The 20,632-nt window shown below is 40.5% G+C and overlaps 1 protein-coding gene across 1 annotated transcript in view; it reads right to left on the bottom strand.

The window, feature by feature from the left end:
- LOC140657611 (von Willebrand factor D and EGF domain-containing protein-like) overlaps nt 1–20,632 on the bottom strand; it is a 181,465-nt gene that overhangs the window by 136,569 nt on the left and 24,264 nt on the right. Inside the window, exon 2 of the mRNA XM_072874891.1 lies at nt 6,080–6,264. Coding sequence (XP_072730992.1) covers nt 6,080–6,264 — 185 coding nt within the window. The remainder of the gene's footprint in view (nt 1–6,079; nt 6,265–20,632) is intronic.

Here is a 20,632-nt window from a genome sequence, read left to right as displayed (position 1 = left end):
AAGCATTGTGATTTTGCATCTGTTATCCACTCAAAACTTTACTTTGTTTTATTTTTTCAAATTTCTTTGTAGTAAGTTAAATAAATAAGATTTTTTATTTCAGTCTGGGGTCAAACTCTACAGAAATCAGTTTACGTCAGGAATATCTGTAGTAGCAATTAAACCAGTGCCTGTCTTGTGTTTCTTCGAAGTACATGTTCCGAACAATAGAGGCTGTAATTGTAATTTCTACAGAAGGCTTTTTGTATGCCTGAAAAACAAACAAGAAAAACAAAACCTCTTCATACCTACCATTATGATCTTGGAGTATTCACGTATACATGCGAGAAAGAGAATTACAGATGAAATAATACCTTGAAAGTGTCACTTGCTTTTAAGTTCGTAAAGCAATTGCAAATCAAAGTACGATTGGATTCAGAGCAAAATAAAAATTAAAACAAAATAAAAAATTAATAGTATGCAGTTGAGCTATTGTATTTTGATTGTGAGTATAAAATATTCTACAACAGGTTAAGTAGAGGAGGAAATTAAACTGAGTATGGGAAAAAGTAAATCTTCTTCTTCTCCAGGGGCTGCAATATTAAGCATCATAGGCAGGTTAGATTTGACACGCTTTAACATGACCTTGTTTTAGACACCAAAGATTAGCATTTAAGCCTATGTTTGAGCCTAGTATATATATAACAGTAAATTTATATTGTTAAAAATGCAACTGTTGAGAAAACACCAACCCTGACTGCAAAACATGTCCTTCTTATGCCATATTTACACACAAATTTGGAGATGGTTTTGCTCATTTAGAGAATGAAATTTCTGAAGAAGGATATTGGAAGTAATCTTGAAATATCGTCACAGGCAGGTATTATTACTGGGTGTTTCCAAAACAGTCATATCTGTAACTAACCTGCAGAAATCCTTGCTGCAGGATTCTGTATGCTAAAAAATTACAGTGACTGGACTGGCTCATGGGAGAGAAATCCCCAAGTCTCAGAATCACAGAATCACAGAATCGTATAGGTTGGAAAAGACCTTTAAGGTCATCAAGTCCAACCAGAAACCTAACGCTACCAAGACCACCACTACACCATGTCCCTAAGCACCTCATCCAAACGTCTTTTAAATACCTCCAGGGATGGGGACTCAACCACTTCCCTGGGCAGCCCCTTCCAATGCTTGATAACCCTTTCAGGGAAGTAAAATTTCCTAATATCCAGTCTAAACCTCCCCTGGTGCAACTTGAGGCCATTTCCTCTCATCCTATCACTTGTTACTTGGGAGAAGAGACCAACCCCCACCTCGCTACAACCTCCTTTCAGGCAGTTGTAGAGAGCGATGAGGTCTCCCCTCAGCCTCCTTTTCTCCAGGCTAAACAACCCCAGGTCCCTCAGCCGCTCCTCATCAGCCTTGTGCTCCAGACCCTTCACCAGCTTCGTTGCCCTTCTCTGCACACACTCCAGCACCTCAATGTCTCTCTTGTAGTGAGGGGCCCAAAACTGAACACAGTATTCGAGGTGCGGCCTCACCAGTGCTGAGTACAGGGGCACGATCTCTTCCCTAGTCCTGCTGGCCACACTATTCCTGATACAAGCCAGGATGCTGTTGGCTTTCTTGGCCACCTGGGCACACTGCTGGCTCATGTTCAGGCGGCTGTCGACCAACACCCCCAGGTCCTTCTCTGCTGGGCAGCTTTCCAGCCACTCTTCCCCAAGCCTGTAGCGTTGCACGGGGTTGTTGTGACCCAAGTGCAAGACCCGGCATTTGGCCTTGTTGAACCTCATAGAACTGGCCCCAGCCCATCGATCCAGCCTGTCCAGATCCCTCTGCAGAGCCTTCCTGCCCTCAAGCAGAACAACACTCCCACCCAACTTGGTGTCATCTGCAAACTTACTGAGGGTGCACTTGATCCCCTCGTCCAGATACAACCCATGTCTGAATCCTGAAGCCCCTGAACCAGAGGTTGCTGGAGATTGGTAACGTGCAAAGCTGAAACTATTGCCCGGCTCCTGCCCTTCCCTCCAGACCACCACATTCATCTGCTGGCCAGGATGAGCACTTGGGGCAGGTGGACCTCCACTGTGGTGCAAGAGGTCACTTGGAGGCTGCTGCCATGCATGCCAACAAGATTGCAGAAAATAAAGCGAACCTGAGTGAGGGGTTGCCTTAAGACTGGGAGGAAGCCAAGAGTGAAGCAGTGGCTGCTCTGAGAGGCTGAACTTGAGCTGATGGGATGCAGTGCTGTGCACATATATACTTACGTGTGTGTGTATGTATCTGTGTACGCACCTGGGATGTGCCTATCAGTCAAGGTAGTACACATATTTTTCTATGCATACGTATATAAATGCTGAATCATACATCTGGGCCATTTGTATTGATGGGTGTTGTGGGAGGACTGTTGGCTGATGAGGTACTCTGACATTTCAGAAGATCTGGAGACCAGTGAGACCAGTGCCTCACCTCGGCAGTGGGTGTGCAGTGATTTTTGTGGTCAGTGCAGTAACATCTGTATTAATGTCTCTGCTCAAGGAATATGGTACCACGAATCCTCTGTTTCAGAGGACAAGCGTTTGATAGCGACAGTTGTTCTAATAGTGATTCTGGTTTTAATACCTTTCTTTTTCACTTATCATTTGCTGTTTGCAATTGACTACTCAAAGCTGGAAATATTAGCATTGCTTTGAGAAGTAATGAATTCAACACGTGCATGCGGTACCATGAGTATTATTGCTGGCTCCAGAACCAATTACTGTTTGCATAATCAAATTCTTAATTGTTGTTTTTCCTTAAGGTCGCAGAGTATAATCTATGCTTTTTTACCCCCATGTAAACGACAGGAAGAAGTGCACTTCCAGCCACATTTCTGGCTTCACTGTGAGCTGTGAGCCCGCGTTGCCAGGCCTGCCTGTCGTTAGGATGGCACGGCATTTGGATTTGCATTACGGTTAACAGCGTGCACTGCTCTTCTGTAATCCACAGATTGATCTTTTATCTGACTGTAGAGCAGATCTCCAATAACATTACCAGGTTGTGTTCTCTCTCATTTCTTTTTAGTATTCATTCCTTTCCTGGGGCTTGCCCATACATACATATATACAGATGTATGTGTAAACCTTATATCATTTTAATTCAGAATTCTGAATTAAGATAACAGTTATTTCTGTAACCGATTTATGTTTTTCCTATATTGACTGTTAAATACTTCTCTGTATTTTTAATAGATTTTCTGTGGAGCTTTAATTTTTATGTCACTTTTGTTCTTCCTCTGAAGGTCATTTTACTACTAGGTGTGGCCATGTCTGTGCATTGTTTCTTGCTCTTAGTACTGTGCCTTAATCTTAGTAAAAGCTTCCCTATGATTTCTTCCTTTAGTGTTTTTGCCTTTCACAGTGAATTTAGCAGTTCTTGAAGAACAAACTATTGTTTGTGATCTGTAGGCAGCAGCCTCAATACCTTGGGATATAAAATTTGCACGTTTGTGTTGCTTTTCTGCTAGGATTTGTTGTTGGATGGGGAAGTGGCCGTGGCCAAGAGTGCATGCCCAGGATCCAGTAATTGCTGGGCCTCCTTTGGGATCACAGGGCGAGAGGCAAGGAAGAAATAGAGGGAGGAAGGTCAGGATCATTTGTTACCCCCCAGAGAAATTCATCAGGCAAAGCCCAAATTAGAAAGCTGTTTCAATCAAAAGTATTTTGCCACTGGAGGAATAAGTTTATGGACAGCAGTTGGATCCGAGGGATGGAGAACTCAGGAATACAATTCATATTTTCACTCTTTTTTGAAATAAAAGCTTTTGGGCTTTTGTTCTGTCTTTTTCCCCTTTGTTTTTCACTTTTTTTTTTAAATTAGTGGACGAGAAGCAGCTTTTTAAGAGTTGGTTTTTTTTTTTTCATTACAAAAGTTGCTGTGCCTCTTAGCTGTGACATGGTTGTAGACTGAGGCTCTCATAACTTCTATATGTGACTTGGTTCTGCTCTCTGTTGAATATAATACTTTCTGTGGTTACGAAACGATATTCAGACAGGGCCATGTTTTTATTGTGGAGCTTTTTTGTGGCAAGCTTCAGAATACAGGCTTTGAGAGTGTGTCTGAAGGAGTCAGCTCCCCCTGCCCAGGCACCGCAGCCCGTTCTGGGAGCTCACCTCCCTCGTGCCCACCCAGCACGTGCCTTTTGTCCTGCCGCAATTCTCTCCCGAGCTGGGCAGGACCCCTAAATCTCCATTATGGTTTAAATCCCTTTTGAGCTCAATTGAGTGATAAGAATCCTTACCTACTATTACTTTGAATTAAGAAGTTAATCTTATCCAACGATAAGCAGCTAATTGTATCTGGCCAGTATTAACAGGATATCACCAGGCATGTATTTTACCAGGTGCTGGAGTAATGTACTTTTTAACTCTCCAGCTGTATTGTCGGGCTTTATTTGGTCTCTTTTCTCTTCTATCTCTTCAGGATTTTGTCTTTGACTTGTTTAATTAAAATCAGCTCACTCCAGCCAGGCTGGAATGTCCAATAATAACTGCTTATTAAGGAGTGGAAGCTGTGCAGTTATTAATTTACATTATTTTGTTCCAGAGGTTTTGCTCAAATTAAATGGAAAACCAAATTAAACAATGATTTAATTAAGTGGAAGAGATAGAACGTAGAGGCAGATTTAGAAGGTGAAGATCTAAAAGAAGCGTATTCTTCCAGTTGTGACATCTAACAGATGTAATCCTTCATCAGCATGGCGAAGCAGAGATTTACTGTCATTCAGAGGATAATGAAGAAACCAACAGCAAAAATTATGTTACAAGATAAGAAACTAATCTAATGAATATAGCTCTACAAACGTGAATAAAAAACAAAGCGTGTATTGTTGGAAAGAAATCTCATACAGACAAACATTACTACATACTTGAAATTGCTGAAATACAATGGCAAATTAAATAAGTTTATAGCATATATGTACATTTATAGAGTAATCTGTAAAAATATACTTCATAATGCATTGGGATATTCAAGGATGACCTGCCATGAAATGAATATTTCAATAATGATCATGCCAATTTGTTCACGTTAATTAGATTTATGGTTTGTGCATGCAGAGACTTAGAAAACCCACAGAAGTAACAATTATCTCTTAACATTTCATTTAATGTTACATTATTAAGGTATACTTCTATTGTGACAAGTTCACAGGTCCATTTTGAATGGATATGAAAAGTTGTTTGCTAATTTTGAGAAGGTTCTCCAGCTAGGATAACAGTGCCTAATATTAAACATCCTGGCACTCTAGGTTTAATATTTCATCTTTAAAGTCATTTATGGTAATTAGTTTATTATTTTCTGAATAATTTTGTTTAACAGTGTGTTTGAAATTATTCTAACCTCCTGCAGCTGGGCTATTTGAAATGGCAATGACTTTAGTTAGGGTCTCAAGTTGCTCTGGCAGCAATGATTGCAAGTTAAATGTTACTGTCATATATATTAAACACACATAAAACCAGATAATTATTGTTTTGTCTTTTTTAGAGAGTAGTCTTATGTGCTGGAGCTTTTTTGCTCTAGAAAGCCATTAGCATACTTATGTAACTAAATACAAGAAATGGTAATAGCGGAAAAAGACTCAAATTAAGTTTTTCCTTCTGTATCACTAAAGAATCTCTTTCCATATTAATTTTTCTGATTTTTCCCTTCTGATTTCATAGTAAGGACATATTCCTAATTCACAGTAAATTATATGGGGAAATAGTCAGGTTCCAGGATCGATTCTTAAAGCAATAGAATAGCTTGATAAAAGTATAACTTACAGTGACATATGTGGATTACTAAGGATCTCTCTTTAGAGCTGGAAAACACCTTGTTTTATGTTTGAATAATTCCCAGCCCATAGGGATCCTGGTCTCTGACTACTGCCTTTGGATATGACTATTATTATTATTATTATTATTATCATTATCATTATGGGAAAAGTGGTTTTCCCACTCACCTATCCCCACTGCAGTCTACTGGCTATGAGAGTATAGAGGTGGCTAAAAAGGAAAATTACATCAAAGGATTTATTCAAGTTCACCAGGGTTAGTGCTTAAGTTTTACTGACTTCGACACATCTCGTTGGCATTTCCGCGGGCCTGTTGTCGATCATGAAACGGTACCATGCTGGTGGCAAGGAGTGGTCACAAACCAGGTCCTGAATCGCTGTTCGCTGCAGCTCCAGCGAGTCAAACCTGGTGCTGCGGTAAGGATTGCGGAGGATGCGGTGTCCCTCCGGGGAGCACTCGGGAGCTGGAAAAGGTGACAAAGGACAATGATTAAATGAGTTCATTCAAGTTAATTCAATTGGATACTGTTAATAACCGCTTAAAGGGGGGCACATCTTCTTATATTCAGGTTCAGTTTAGGATTGGGCTAGTTTTCAAGCAAGCACTGGGAAAAGATCAAATTTGGAATTAAATATACAAAATTAGAAGCTTGGTAACATAAAGATTTTCGTTATGTAGATTTTCATCATACCTGAATCAGAACCAGAAACCTTAACCTTTTGAATGTGATCTCAGTCTAGTTTTAGGGATTAACATCTGAATCACTGCTCCTCAGAAATCAGGTAATGTTTTGAAGTTCCAAAGCCTTGTGATCTTTGAAATATATGTTTTTTTAATTTAGTTTACTATATGCATGAGCATTTTAATCACGATATAAATTGATGCTTAAGTATAAAGTGTACTTCATGTACTTTTAAATACATATTTAGAATAATGAAGACAAGAAATGCTAAAAAGAGAAAAAGAAATGGTGAAAAACCAACAGTAGAATGGGTTTTTAGAAATAAGCTCGAGTTAGACTTGCAAATATTCAAGTCACAGGTCAGACTGGCCTGAGGCATGTACCCATAAAGCCAAATGCAGCAGAGCTACTGTGCATGCATCTCAAAGTTTGAATCAAAGCTGCTGCCTCTCGACGTATGTTTGTTTACACGCCTGCCCTGTTTATTTTCATACATCTCTCTATTTTTTTCAGAATATTCAGTAGTTTCTTAGCACCTAATAAAAAGAAGCCTTGCAGAGATTCTTTTAGATGTTGTTTCTTTTCAAAAAGGTGATAGTGTAGAAAAAAGGGTCTTTTCTTGGTTATCTTAACCATTTCTCTATGAGGCAAAGTCCATTTTTGCTGTTAGCACGGCAGAGCGGGTCACAGGAGGAGACCGAGGTGGAGTTGCTCTGCTTTATGCATCGGCAACAGGAGGCTCAGCTAATTTCTTGCTGCAGTAATCTTTAATTGCTAATGGTGATGTAAGAGGCAGAGAGCACATCACAGGAATTGCACAACCTGGTTTCGGGACTCAGCCGGGCAGTAAGCAAAACCTCCTCTTTGCACTGTAAATAGAGCATATTTATGTCACACCATTGACAGAGAATAAGACCCCTCCCCATAATATAATTTTTCAAATGTCACTTTTCAGATTATAACTCTGCTTTAATATTACGCCAGTGGCACTCTGAAACAGATTTATCATTTTTATTTTATTGACAAGATACTCAGAAGGTCAAAGGCAATCCATTTATGGTACTATTTTTAAAGATTATTTTTATTGTGCCAAAGGCAAGGCAGTGGTATACAAGACAAATGGGGACAAAATGTAGCGTAACAGAGCCTTTATTGCAATTTTCAGGGAACTAAACTGTCAAAGCAATAGTGCAATTCCAATGCAAAATTCAGCTGAATTAATACAATTGCCTTTTTAAACAAAAAAGTGTGCCCTAAGCTTTTCTTTTCTACAGGTAAGAGCCATTTTAGAGATGGAACACTTGGAAATACTGCACCTCTAATTAAATCTGGGATCTGACTCCATCCCTCAGATGTCCTTTCTGGGGATTTGGGACCAGTGGTGGGCACCACATGGACACTGTCCTCTGCCAATTCCCAACCCGAGGGAATAAGTGACATTTCAGCAGACCATCTATTTTAAGCAAATGAAAAGTTTACCCTATATTTAAAAAACATTAAAAAATGCAGACCCTCGCTGACCCCTTCAATATCACTCAGTGCTTCAGGAGTGTTAATGGGAAGAGGACTTTGGCTCATGGTGCCTTTTGCTTGCCCTAAGTACCTCCTTTCTGAACAAAAGAGCCTAAAAGTAAACGGCTCTTTGCACAGTATTGCCACAGGAGTCCTGCCAGAGCATTGTAATATAATTAATAGCATTCAGTTTCTCAATAATAATAATATCAAATACTCCCTTTAAATGTAATTAATAACCTTCTGCTTGATATGTATTAGTTATAATCCAAATTCACACAACATGTTGTGGTCTTACCAATGATTAACTACTCTGTCTAAACAATGCAAATATATTAGACACTAAGACACAGCTAATTATTTTTCATCCTTTGCATAATTTTGTTTGCAGTAGTTTAGAAAATGCTGTTTCACATATTAACATTAGAGGAGCTGAATGCTGCGGATGGGACTTGCAAAGGGCAAAGATGGACTCGGAGGGTCACACGAGGGAGACATGCAAGGTCAGTAAGGAGAGGGGTGCTCACCCATTAAATTTAACAGTATTTGGGACAAACGCCATGTGTTCACTCCCTAAAGAGCATATATGTGAAGCCCTGGCTCAAGTAACTACTACCTCTAAAGGTGTATTTTATTCTGTATTAAATATCAGAGTATGTTTATATACCTGTGACTGGGTTTAGGTATGCTTGCAGGCTGTCATCGAGGAGGTGGCAAGGCCAATTTATCTGCTGTCACCTCCCCTGGACCCAGACTGACGGATTTTGTTCTCACCCTAATGCAGATCAGACCGAACCACACCAGAGTCAATGACGGTGCGCTGGCATGGAGCAGGAGGGAGTGAGAGCAAAAGCTCGCCCAGGTTTTGCAGCAAGCCATGAGCAAAACAATCCCTCAATTATTGAGTTTCCCTTGTAAAATGGTGCTTATTACAGCCTTATGACAGAATCATTGTAAACTTTAACATGTAAATTGCAGGCCATGGTAGAAGTTAATTACTACTGCCTTTCCCACAGAAATAAATAAATAAAGGCATCACTGTAATCAGACTATATTATGAAAATATTATTTAAAAGAACCCCAGGAAGATACAGTTGAGCCCTGTTGGTTGTTCACATGAAGGATGCCCACCTGTACCTTATGGTGACTGCAGCTACACTCTAATCAGATGAAGCCTTCTGCTTCATTTTTAATTCATGACAAAGTCAGATGCAAATGTCAAGTTTGTGTACAGTGATGAAGGGCTCAATATCACAATTGTCCTCCCTGTTGTGTGGAACAATAAAAGTCCACATCCATGTCTTGTACAGAGTCGCTGTTACTCTCTGGTATGCAGGCTAGATTGCCTTTAAAAGGAAATATTTATTTCTTTATGTATGAGAAACCTATACGTATCATTTAGTCGCCCAGGTCTATTCCTATAATTGCATTGAAAGGGCTTATGAAAAAAATGCTGACTTTTCAGGGAGCTGACTGCTCACTGTCATTATGACCATTCAGATTTCCTTCAGGAAGAAATTAAACCATTCAGTGAGATTTTGTTGCACTTGGTCCAGAGTCTTGTTGGAATTAAATGTTGTGCAGTATCTGGTGCTTTAGTCTCCTGCAAAGAACTTCTTAAACCACCATCACCCTCGGATATAGGCAAGGAGCTGTTGCTAAAACATAAAGATTTGTTTGCTTCACTAGACTGAATGCATTTTTTTTTAAACCCAACAATTTTGTGGCAGCAACTTGCTGTAAGGAGACGCTGAGTAGCTCCTTTTTGACACAAAAAACCAAACGAATAACAATACCTATTGCAGTTGCTCAGTGAAAATGGCATTTGAATAACTCTGGTGGCATGATAAAGCAACTCCTGTGGGGAAAATCTGTCTCCGTTGAAGCCATAAGGAAAGTTGCTGTTAATGCCTGGAGGTCGAGATTCACCCGATATTAATGTGCGGGAAATTGTTATGTGCAAATGAAATGAAGGGCGGCCTGTGGGCTTGCTGGGAAGAGGAGAGCCTCCTGCAGAAGGCAAAAGCATCCAGAAATATCTGATGGAAAATGAGCAGAAAGTGAATATCTGAACTGGTATTTCACACTGAAATAGTCGTGGACCTTGGGTTGGGCTCTCAGCTAAAGGAAACGTCAGTGTGACCATGGCTGGAGGAAGACATGCGCATCAGTAGATCCTGGGGGTAGCAGCCCAGAAGCCCATTCTTGGTGGGTTGCTCAATATTGTACTGGGAAGGACAGAAGCTCCACAGGGCTATACCAGGGACCAGCCAAACAAGAGTCTGGGAAGGTGTTTGTAGGGCATTACTCTGGGATGCTCCCAGCACAGGCCCACACATTTAGTACCTTAAACACCCGCTGGCTGGAGCTTATTTCAAGCAGGTTGGTAACTGGGTGGTCTGCAAGCAGCCGAGCCACCCGTGCACTTCTTGGGCAGTGGATTTGGTGGGAAAGATGCTGCTGTGGAGACCGCCAGGCACCCTCAAAGGGTCTGCCCATCCTGGCTGATGCTCATGACCATGGGAGGAAGCGTCAGACGCTTTGGGGAGGGACACCATGAAAATTGGAGTGGCAGGCTGAAAACTTGAAAGGAAATAATTTGCTAAACATTTACTTTTATTTCTAAAGGCAGGTGAGCAGGGGTGTGACGGAGCTCTGTCACTCTTGCCCCCAGTAAATATCAGTGGCTTATGTGGAGGAAGGTTTAAGAAGCTGTGAGATTTTGTTTGTTTGCTTTGAATAGCAGCTGCAAATCAAATAATATCAATAGGTGATGGCAGCTAGAAAACCCTGAAAGAAATATAGTCCACAAGCCTGAGGTGCATGTTTGTTTTGGGCAAAGCAGTGCCAGCCACACAATATATTTAAAGGGCATTCTAAAGCTCTGGAAAATAGTTGGCGGATCACAAAATAATTTTTGTGTGGAGGGTGAATGAAAACCCAGTGACTGATCCAGGTAATACTAACCAACAGCACCATTTGGCGATGTGCTGTAATTGTTCTGTGACCAAGAAAGAGATATTCCCAGGTGCAGATTTCTTTCTCACTGTTGTCCCCCACGTCGTGGAAGCCCGGGTGTAGCCTTCCCCCAAAACCACAGTGAGCCCCGGGGCTGGGGAAGCGGGGCTGCCCACCGGCTTTCACATGGCTTCACTCAAAGGCAGAGAGAGGGGGTGGCTAGGGAGCTTTTGAAGTATGATGTTTGAAAATATACACACGTAGGTATATGTAAGTATGCGTATATGTACATGAATGTGTGTATATATATATTTATTTTTCAAATTATGCATGGAAATACTCATATTTTCACCATTTGTATGACATAACAGTAAATTTTTGAAATCCCTTGCTGGCAGGTTTTGAGATTTCTGCTTTTTGTTTCTTACTCTAAAATCCATAGTAGAACAAAATATTTTCCAGAGAGTTTGAATTTCTCTTCACAGGAAAATTATGAAAGATTTTCAGTTGGAAAAATCAGTCCAAAATGCCTAGGCTATTAAGCCATAACTCCAAATTAGTTGCAGACAAAGGATGTGTTAGCTTTCTTCTCTTTCTGTTTTAGAGACAGAAGGAAACCTTTTCATCGCCAGCCACTTCCATGCCCGGTAGCTGTATTTCACTGACGTAGCAAAGCTCAGGGGAAAGCTTCTGAAGCTTTCAGTGTGTCAGTGCCATCCACTTCCCCATATTACGATTTACCATACATTGAAAGAGAGTTTGGGCAGAAAAGGAAGGCAGATATTGGGAAAGGGAAATTCTTTCCAAGCTCTTAATGAATGTGCTCAAAATAACAGTAGAAGACTGATCTGACAATATTTAAAAATTTCTTTTGGTGGATGCAAGTTCCAGATGAACAGTAATCTGTTAATAGATAAGGCATTTGTAGCTAAGAAACATTTGACAGTTTATTGCAGATGAATGTTCCTGCCTTATTTCACCAATATTTGCTAAGATTTTAATGCAATTAGTCTGTATGCTGATGACAAAAATTTTATTCCTAAAAATATTCAGAGGCAGAAATTTATTGTGAATGTGAATGTGATCACTACATAAAAATGCTTGAACCATGCAAGCTCCTCTGGTCAGTAAAACATTAATTTTATAAAAAACCTTGATAGCTAATAAATAAAGCTATTTTCAAATAACTCAGAAGCAGAAGAACCTCCTACTGAACTGAAATGATAAAGAAGCACATTGTATAAACACCACATACTCAAAATGGCAAAGTCTTGAACAAGTCATAATATGTTCATAAGACGAATTGATAGAGATAAATGAACTATTGTGTAAAATGAATGTAATTATAGAAAATTTGACCTAAGAAGAGGCTGAGCACCCGCTGAAAAGAATAAGACATTTTTCATACATATTATTTGTACTGAATAACAGACAGAATTAAGAAGAAGGAAAATCAGGCCAAGCAGGAACATGGTTTTCTAGGAGTCTGCAGCTTAACGCTTCCCCTTAGATACTGTACTGTTTTGAAAATACGGTGTCTTCTTGTAACCCAGGGAACTCAGCATACAATTAAAGACTCTTTCACATATATGTCTTACAGAGTAAGCACTCTTCTTTCAAGGCAGGCTTTAGATTGTTCAACTCTAGGGATCTGCTATGTTGGAAACAAAACGTAGCCTGCAATACATCCTCCTGCAGTGCCCGAGTGTGGTCCAAGCACCAAAGACAGAGGCAGCAATGTGGGAAGAAATCCCTTTCCTTCTTTCCTCAGTCCCATGGATGCTCTATATGATACCCTTGATATTTTTTACTCGCAGTATATGTAACTGAAACTCTTACTACAGATTGCTCCCACCAGGCAAGATTAGTGAGTTTATTGCTTAATTCTTAGAGAATTATTTTTTTCTGCACAAAGGTGATAGCACAAGGCCCTGAGAGAAAGTGTAGTTGAAAAAAATCCTCCTACAATCTCAAGATATTGTCTGTATGATGCATCTGAGTTTCATTTGCCTGGGAACAAGGTCACTTATCATCCCGGTCTTCTATGAAGTAAAGCAATATACTACTGGCAAACCAAGGGCCAACATTCAGTTCCAGAGAATTATTTATTCATGCTAGTATCTCTTATCTTGGCTTGCATTTCTGTTGTGGTTTAGAAAGGAGGAATTGATTACATGAAACTTCTCTTCTAGTCTGTGTTTCCCCTGAATGCTTTGCAGAATAATGCACTACATACAGCTCGCGTAGGAGGATGCGGATAGAGGCAGACATGCATTTTGCACAGGGCCAGAAAAGGTGTCAAGAGGGGCTGACAAAGTAGGTGACAACAAGGGGTCCCTGCGAGAAATGTGAGCAAAGTCTGAGGAACTTCCGAGCAGTTTAATGTGGTGTTTAGAGCACTGTCACAGGAGATGTGCTGAAAAGCGCTTTCTTCAGTGCTCCATAAATATGGAGGATGAAGGAACCGAGTATTTATTTTCAGGGACAACAGTGCATGCATGGCCAACTGACCTGGATAAGCCAAGACGTTTCCAGCAGAAGTGTTGTCCTCTAAAATGTTTTGGTCTCCAGGACTCTCTATCTGGCATCTCTCATCAATGTGAAAATTGCTTACAAAGAACATGGTGGGCACAAGAGGGACGACACATGATCACATGGATAAAAAGCAATGGGCAGCTGGACAGGACAGGTTAAGTCTGTAGTTCCCCTGCTTTGCAAAATATAGACTCACCTATTGAATGTGCCAGTTAGAAAAAGCAATGAAGCCAAATTCTGTTAATTACTCTATTAAGTTTTACCAAGTCTCATCCTTACTAATTCTGGCTCAGCTTCAGAGCCAGGAAGGCTGGGCATCTGAATATAGAAATCACTTACCATTGCTGTGTCAGAAGAGAATTAAAAACCTCATAAATTTCCTCAAGTTATCTCTAAGTTAATGATGATGCCTTTAAGGATTTCTGAGCAATCAATAAAAACAAAATTATAATTATTGTTATTGATTGGTCTATTTTGCTCTCATCCCTCAGAATGAAAAAGTGAAACAAAATGAAAAGGTTCTTTCTTACCTTCTAATCTCAGTTGAACATACACTTGCAAATGTAGCTTTCCTAAATAGCAGTAGCAAAAACGAACTCACATGTTTTGATTTTAGAACCCACTGGGCTCTATTCAGATGGAAATTTGATTTCCATGGTTAACCCCTTTGAGAGCTGAAGCTGTTTCCATGCGTCAACCGCGACGCAGGCTAATTACAATTTGCGAGCCACACATTTTTCCAGACTGCTCCCATGGCAAATGCTGAATTTTGGCCACATTTCCCCCCACTTCGTCAGTTTAATTCTGTATATGGATGATATAGCGTTGGGAAAAGTGTCACCACTAACTTATTGTCAGAGCACTCAGGACGCAGCAGAGACTGGTGGAAAGATAAGGGGACTCCAACTGAAGGCAGCTTAGTGCTGCCAAATGCCAGATTCGTGCATGTGTCCTGGGTGTGATTTAGTTCCTAATGTATGCAGGGTGACGAGGCAATTTTTCGTGCTATTGTTTTGCTATTATTCATCACTATTATTCATTCCATTCACTGGCACAATAGCGGTTTTGGCAGCCTCACACTCCTCACATGTTTATAATGGGCTTTTCTGTCAGGGTTTTGACATTTAGGAAGAATGGTTTGGTTTGGAGTAAGGCTTTATTCATTACTGTTCTGCAGCAATGTACATGGACACACTCCACTTCCCAGCTAACGCACAAAAAAGATCTCACCACCTTCCTACTGAAATTCAGGTGTTTGACCCTATCCCTTCATCCTCTCTTAGGCTGACCACTCTTCAAAACTTGGAAAGAGTCAATGCCAAACAGTCTCGAGCACATAGCAGCTCCTGCTGCGGATGCAAAAACCCTTCTCACGCATTATAGCACTTTGGATGGATTTAAAAATATTAAAATAAAAGGTCATGAGCTAGAAATAGTCAGCAGCCTGCCTGGCCAGTGTGATAACATAAAGCTGTGTACTCCCAACCGTGGAAGTGCGACATTAAGTCTAATAGATTTCCAGAAACCAAGTTTATCAGCAATCCTCACTGTTTCTTCAACATTGAAAGATACGGTTTCTGTATATATAGCCTGTATATATATTATCTGTATATATATTATCTTCAAAATTGAAATACATTAGTGCCTTTCTCCTACAGAAACAGGACGGTCACAGTTCCAGCCAGCAGATTCCCTCGGCCATGGTGGTATTTCAGGGGAATATCGTACCTCTGGTTGTGGAAAACGCCTCCCATTGTGTGTCTAGCACTTGAATGAGATCCATTGATGCCTATTCATGCCATGAAAGAGCAAGGCTTTCAGTTCCTATACATGAAAACCTCTAGGTAAATGCATTTACTATTTTTATTTAGAGTAATTTAGTCTCCGTTCACTGTTCTAACAGGTACTAATTTTCCTTTTTGTTTAGAGTCATCTCCGCTTTGGTTGCTCCACAGATCTCTGCTTGTTTACCAGGAGCAGTAGAAGCATTCATACAAATAGCAGGGTTTCAGGAATCTGTAAAGACCTCAGCTATAAGCTGCTTTTTGATATAAAAGAAAATCCAGTTCAGCTGGTACCAGCTGAGTCTTCACTACATTTACAGCTGCTACCTGCGCAATCTTTTAGTATGTAATTACCATAATAAGAAAAAACATCTCCATAATTATATGTGCATAAAGCAAAATGCCTTTCTCTGGCCATCCAGCTAGAGCTGCAGATACAGATATGCACGCTTACAGAGGACACAGGGGATTAGGGAGGCATAGGAATAACCATGAGACAATTGTTGCCCCATATGGTGCATATTATAGGCAGATGTGTTTTGATCAGGATCAGCCGTGCAGAAGGTAAACCAACTGATTTTTTCTCATTTACACTGAACTAACTTTGATCACAGTGTAGGTTTGTGTGTTTTAAAACTTATGCGCACTTAGAAATGACTCCAAATGTGCTGGGGAGATTTGTGTCCTCAGAAGGTCTTCTGAACCAGGACATGAGCTCTGTCCCTCCGTGGCCGGTCAGGCTGCGTGGGGGGTTTCCCATGCAGGGGTGGGTTGGGATGGGATGAGGATGGGATGGGATGGGATGGGATGGGATGGGATGGGATGGGATAGGAAGGGGATTTCCTGCACCACAGCTGACGTGGTGCCGGTGCTTTTTACAGGAGGTGCATGCAGCACTGGCACTTTCTAGTTCTTTAGAAAGTAAATAAAAGAAAATCAGATTGCCGGATGGAATATTCTTGATGGGAACCACTCTCTTTCTTTCATAGACACTGATAATGCACTATAGTTTCTTCTCATCAGACAAGATGAATCCTAGTAATTTTTTATTTCCATGGAGCCATTTCCATGCTGAGCTTTCAATTCTACTCCTCCACCTCCTTGCCTGATAACAATGACAGTAGACTTTTAGTTTATAAAATAGAGCTATACCTTTTATTGAAAAAGATGGTTTAAAAAACCAGCATTCCTGAAGGAGGAAATAGCCAGAGCTTAAGTATTTTGCTAGGGAATAATTCAACAAAAAATGTTACATCTGTATCACCATCCATAGGTAAAACAAGGCAATTGTAGGCAGACATGCTTTATTTCAGGTTTTCTTCCATCTTTCTGTTATCAAAACCAGACTCAATTTTGCATCGTTACTTGGTAATTGGCTAATAACTGTAATTTTCATCTTAAGAAGATAGGCTAGAAACCACTGTTCAGAAAAGCCCTACAACATAACAATTGATCAATTCTTCATTACACTTGATGCATTCAGTTTACCACAGTAATTTCATTTGCAATTTGAGCTAAAAAAAACAAACAGCAAAAATCTACTCAAGCAATTTCAGATTGGAAAGCCATAACACAAATTAGTACACAAAGAAACAGCAGGCAATCAATTTATCATTTGCTACTATCTTTAACAATTTGCAGTCATTGTTGAGTGGCTTTTGAAACTTGCAAAATTTGATTATGTGAAACCTGGTGAATGTCGGGCTTTGGTCATTTCTGTTTTGTGTTTTATGAGTTGTTTAGAGAACAGAGTTTGTATAGGTAGATCCATCTCGCATCTGCTAATATCCTGCACAAGCACGCATAGCTAAAACTTAGCATGGAAGCCCTGGCAGCTCTGCTGCTATTCTAGTGTTATTCTAGTGTTAGTGTATTCTAGTGTTAACCCAGTTCAGAAAAGGTTTAGCTCCCACGAACGCAGGTATATGCCACTTCAAAAGACACACTGTGGACCTACATGTCCAAACAAGTTCATGAGTCAGCTGTGGTCCCACATGCAAGACTGACTATTGCGTCTCCTACAGTATCCACCAAGTGGGTGGAATATTACAGAAATCTAATGATGTTTTTAACCCCACAGTTTGAATAACACACCTGTCAGCTCATTAATAAGAAGGGGGTTGCCTGTAATAGACTGTGAGAAGTGGTGGTGGCACATGCTGCTGTGCAGACCTTACACCTGTTCACATTTATTCATAGGTGACCTCAAGAAGGCTTTCTATTTTTTATCCCCCACAATATTCGCCTTTCTGCATTCAGAAATGAGGATCCCATTAACCTTTTTTAGCCTTGATGTTGAATTGAGTCGTATAAATATTGTTTGCAAGCAGTGGATATGCTCAGAGAGGCACTGGATGTGCTCGGTGCACAGTCTGCAGAATAGACCTGGTGGAAGAGCAATGAAAGGCAAACAGGCGAGAGGAGGGGGAGCAACTTGGGGACATCTTCTTCTGGGTTTGGGTTCCACTGGCAGTTTGGGTTCCACTGGTTGGTTTTCCCTGACTTGAAATCAGGTCTGCCACGTGCTGGGGCAATGGCCTGAGCACTTGGGTATTCCATGGCAGATCCCCCTCCCACTGAAACTGCTCTCTTTTGTATAGTTTTGTTAGCTATATATTGTTAACTATAACTAAGAACATGCCAACTTTGCCAGCTTCCACAGCTGTTTCCCTTCCTTTGATTTTTCTTTGCACCTATGCATATTCAATTATGTTTATAAAATGCATAATTTCATCAAGAAAATCTACAGGTCTGATACCAAAATGTTCTGCTGCCTCATGATATCCCTGCAGAGCAGAAACAAGGGAGTGGGATATTAAAACCAGTTTCTTTGCCCCAACCTCTGCTTATTGGCTATAATGAGATGGGAAATGTCTCTTTTTTCTAGGCAAGAGAGTTTCTGACAGAAGCACTTAGCTGTAGGAGACGGTTTCACAGATGAGACTTCTGAAGTGGGTGAGATATAGATGCAAAGTCCCTAAAGAACAAGGTTTACATGCTGTCACTTGCTCCAGTCTCACTGTGGGAATTTAGGCATCTCCCTGCTCAGGCTCCCAGTTGTGGTGGCTGCTGTCCTCCTGCCTTTCTGGTCCACATGCTGTGCAGCAAAGAATATTGCTCCTCGTGGACTATGAAAGCTGAACTGCTTTGGATAAGTGCATTCACTTGCTTTAGAGGTGGGCCAGGTACTTTACTGTGCACTGCAGTATGAGTAAACATCTTACTGGACTTTCACTCTCACCCCATTTTATTTAAGCAACCTTTACACTTAAAGTCTCATTTTTTATGAATACAATTCAGAGACAAAGGGTGGTCAAAAATAGCATCATCGTGCCTCTCAAAGAATTTCCCTGCCCTCCTGATACTTAATTAATTCTGTTTCCTTTGAAAAACTGATGTTGAATTGCTTTTTTTGTTTATAGGTTAGAGTTTGGGTTGGTTTTTTTTTTGGAGTCTTTTGCATTGGCTAGACTAATTCTGCAGCTGATCATGTTTGGCATGTTTTGATCTCAGCAGTCCAGAAACCAGCTTTTCATCAACAGAAGTATGCAGCACAAGGCTTATTGTCTCTCATTTGAAGCACATTGCGGACAGGTCTGTGTTTCTGTTTGACGACCACCAGAAGACCCAACGTTCAGGCCTGCCAAGGTGAATCACACTGGGATCGCAGGACTGAGATGCAGCTACTTTTCTCTTTTTCACTTCAGCCCCCACCGTTTACCCACCTACCTCCAGCTTACTCTTTTGGCAGGAACTGCAACTCTCTATTTTACACCACGTATTACTTTCAAATGTGGTGTGAAAGGAAAGCCAGGATCCAAATTTACTGTGAAGATCTTTGCTAGCTATTTTTTAGCCTCTCATTCCTTCTCTGTCATACCACTGTAAAATTGTAGGCTAAGGACAAGTTTCATTTCATCCTTTCTATTATTTGCTGAAATAAGCGTCTAGTGTAAAGGCAAGCACTAAAATCTAGGTTATTTCCTTACAGAACATGTAGATTCAACAGCATGGCTCAACATTAATAACAACGGAATGGCTAAATCCCTGCAAACTGGGATAAAAGGTTGCTCCTAGGGATCCAGCAAACGCACTTCAACCATTGAATTATCTTAATTCTAAAATAGCCTTCTAGCAGTACCATGGGGCCAGGCTACACTTTGGGTTATTTTGCTGTATCTGGAATTTTGAGGCTATTCCAGAGACAGACAAGCATAATGAAAAGCAGAGTTGGCCAAACATGTGAAGACTTGAGGTATAAAAAGATTAACAGATGCTAATGTTCTACATTTTTCTGCTGCAATAAGGTAAGTACAGACAGCACCCAGAGCAAAGCAGAAAGGAAGATTGCATGTAGGAGGGACAGAAAGACACAGCTATAAAACTGTGCTGTAGTAAATTTTGAAAAAGGCAACTGTTGAACAGATGTTACCGGCGCATGGAAAATTTAGTAAGTAGGTGATTTGCAATTCAGTGGTCCGGTGAGGAAAAGTGACTTATTTCAATCTGAAATGAAACCTTTCAGTTTTTCCAGAAAAATAGAATCTCTAAAATCACAAAGAAAGACTGATAATAATTGAAAGTCAGACTACACTCCTCTTCAACCTGAAATTAAATATCTCAGAAACAGGAGGCATCGAGTCATTTCATTTGCAAAGACATTGAAAGGAAACATTTCAACTTTTAGAAAAATACACTCCTTTTTCTCTAGGCCAAATAGTTTGTCACATTAAAAATGAAACTATGGTAGATCTTGCTGATGTAGAGAAAAATGTCACCATTGCCATTTTAACCCAAGCTCTGTTCACTCGAAACACGCTCCTGAGGGTGCTCGTATCATTGGGTTTGCTCCAAGGAGCACAATCTCTGTGCTTTTGTTTTCCCTATCTCACCTGCCTTCATTCACATGAACTCCTCCGTATGATGAGCCCTTATTTTTTATTCTTTTTATTCTGACTGCGGGATGGCCAGATCCAAAACATAGGTCTCCTGCAAGACCCCCATCACATTACAAACTGGAAGCTACACAGCTCCTATTGCTCTGGCGTCAGGAAAGCAATGCATGCACCCAGCATAAACATATAGAAGAATGAAGTGTGTCTTGTTATGGCACTTATCCCAATCCTGATTACCCAGTGTAAAGAGCACAGAGGCATTTTGGCATGAGCAGTGCTGAAAAGAGGGTCAGCCTACTGCTTTTCATGATAATCCTTCTTATCTCTAAACTATTGCTACAGCATATGCACGGGAACATGAGGCAGGGAGACCACTTTGGTCTGTTGACAGTCCTTCTATAATAGATGTATTTCCCTGTCCTCTACCTCAAGCAAGGATGCCTAATTCTGATTTATCTCCCATAC

This window comes from Ciconia boyciana, chromosome 10, assembly GCF_034638445.1.
Source record: "Ciconia boyciana chromosome 10, ASM3463844v1, whole genome shotgun sequence".
NCBI classification, from domain to species: Eukaryota; Metazoa; Chordata; class Aves; order Ciconiiformes; family Ciconiidae; genus Ciconia; species Ciconia boyciana.
Note: the sequence above shows the minus strand (reverse complement) of the source record. Positions and strands in the feature narration are given on the sequence as shown.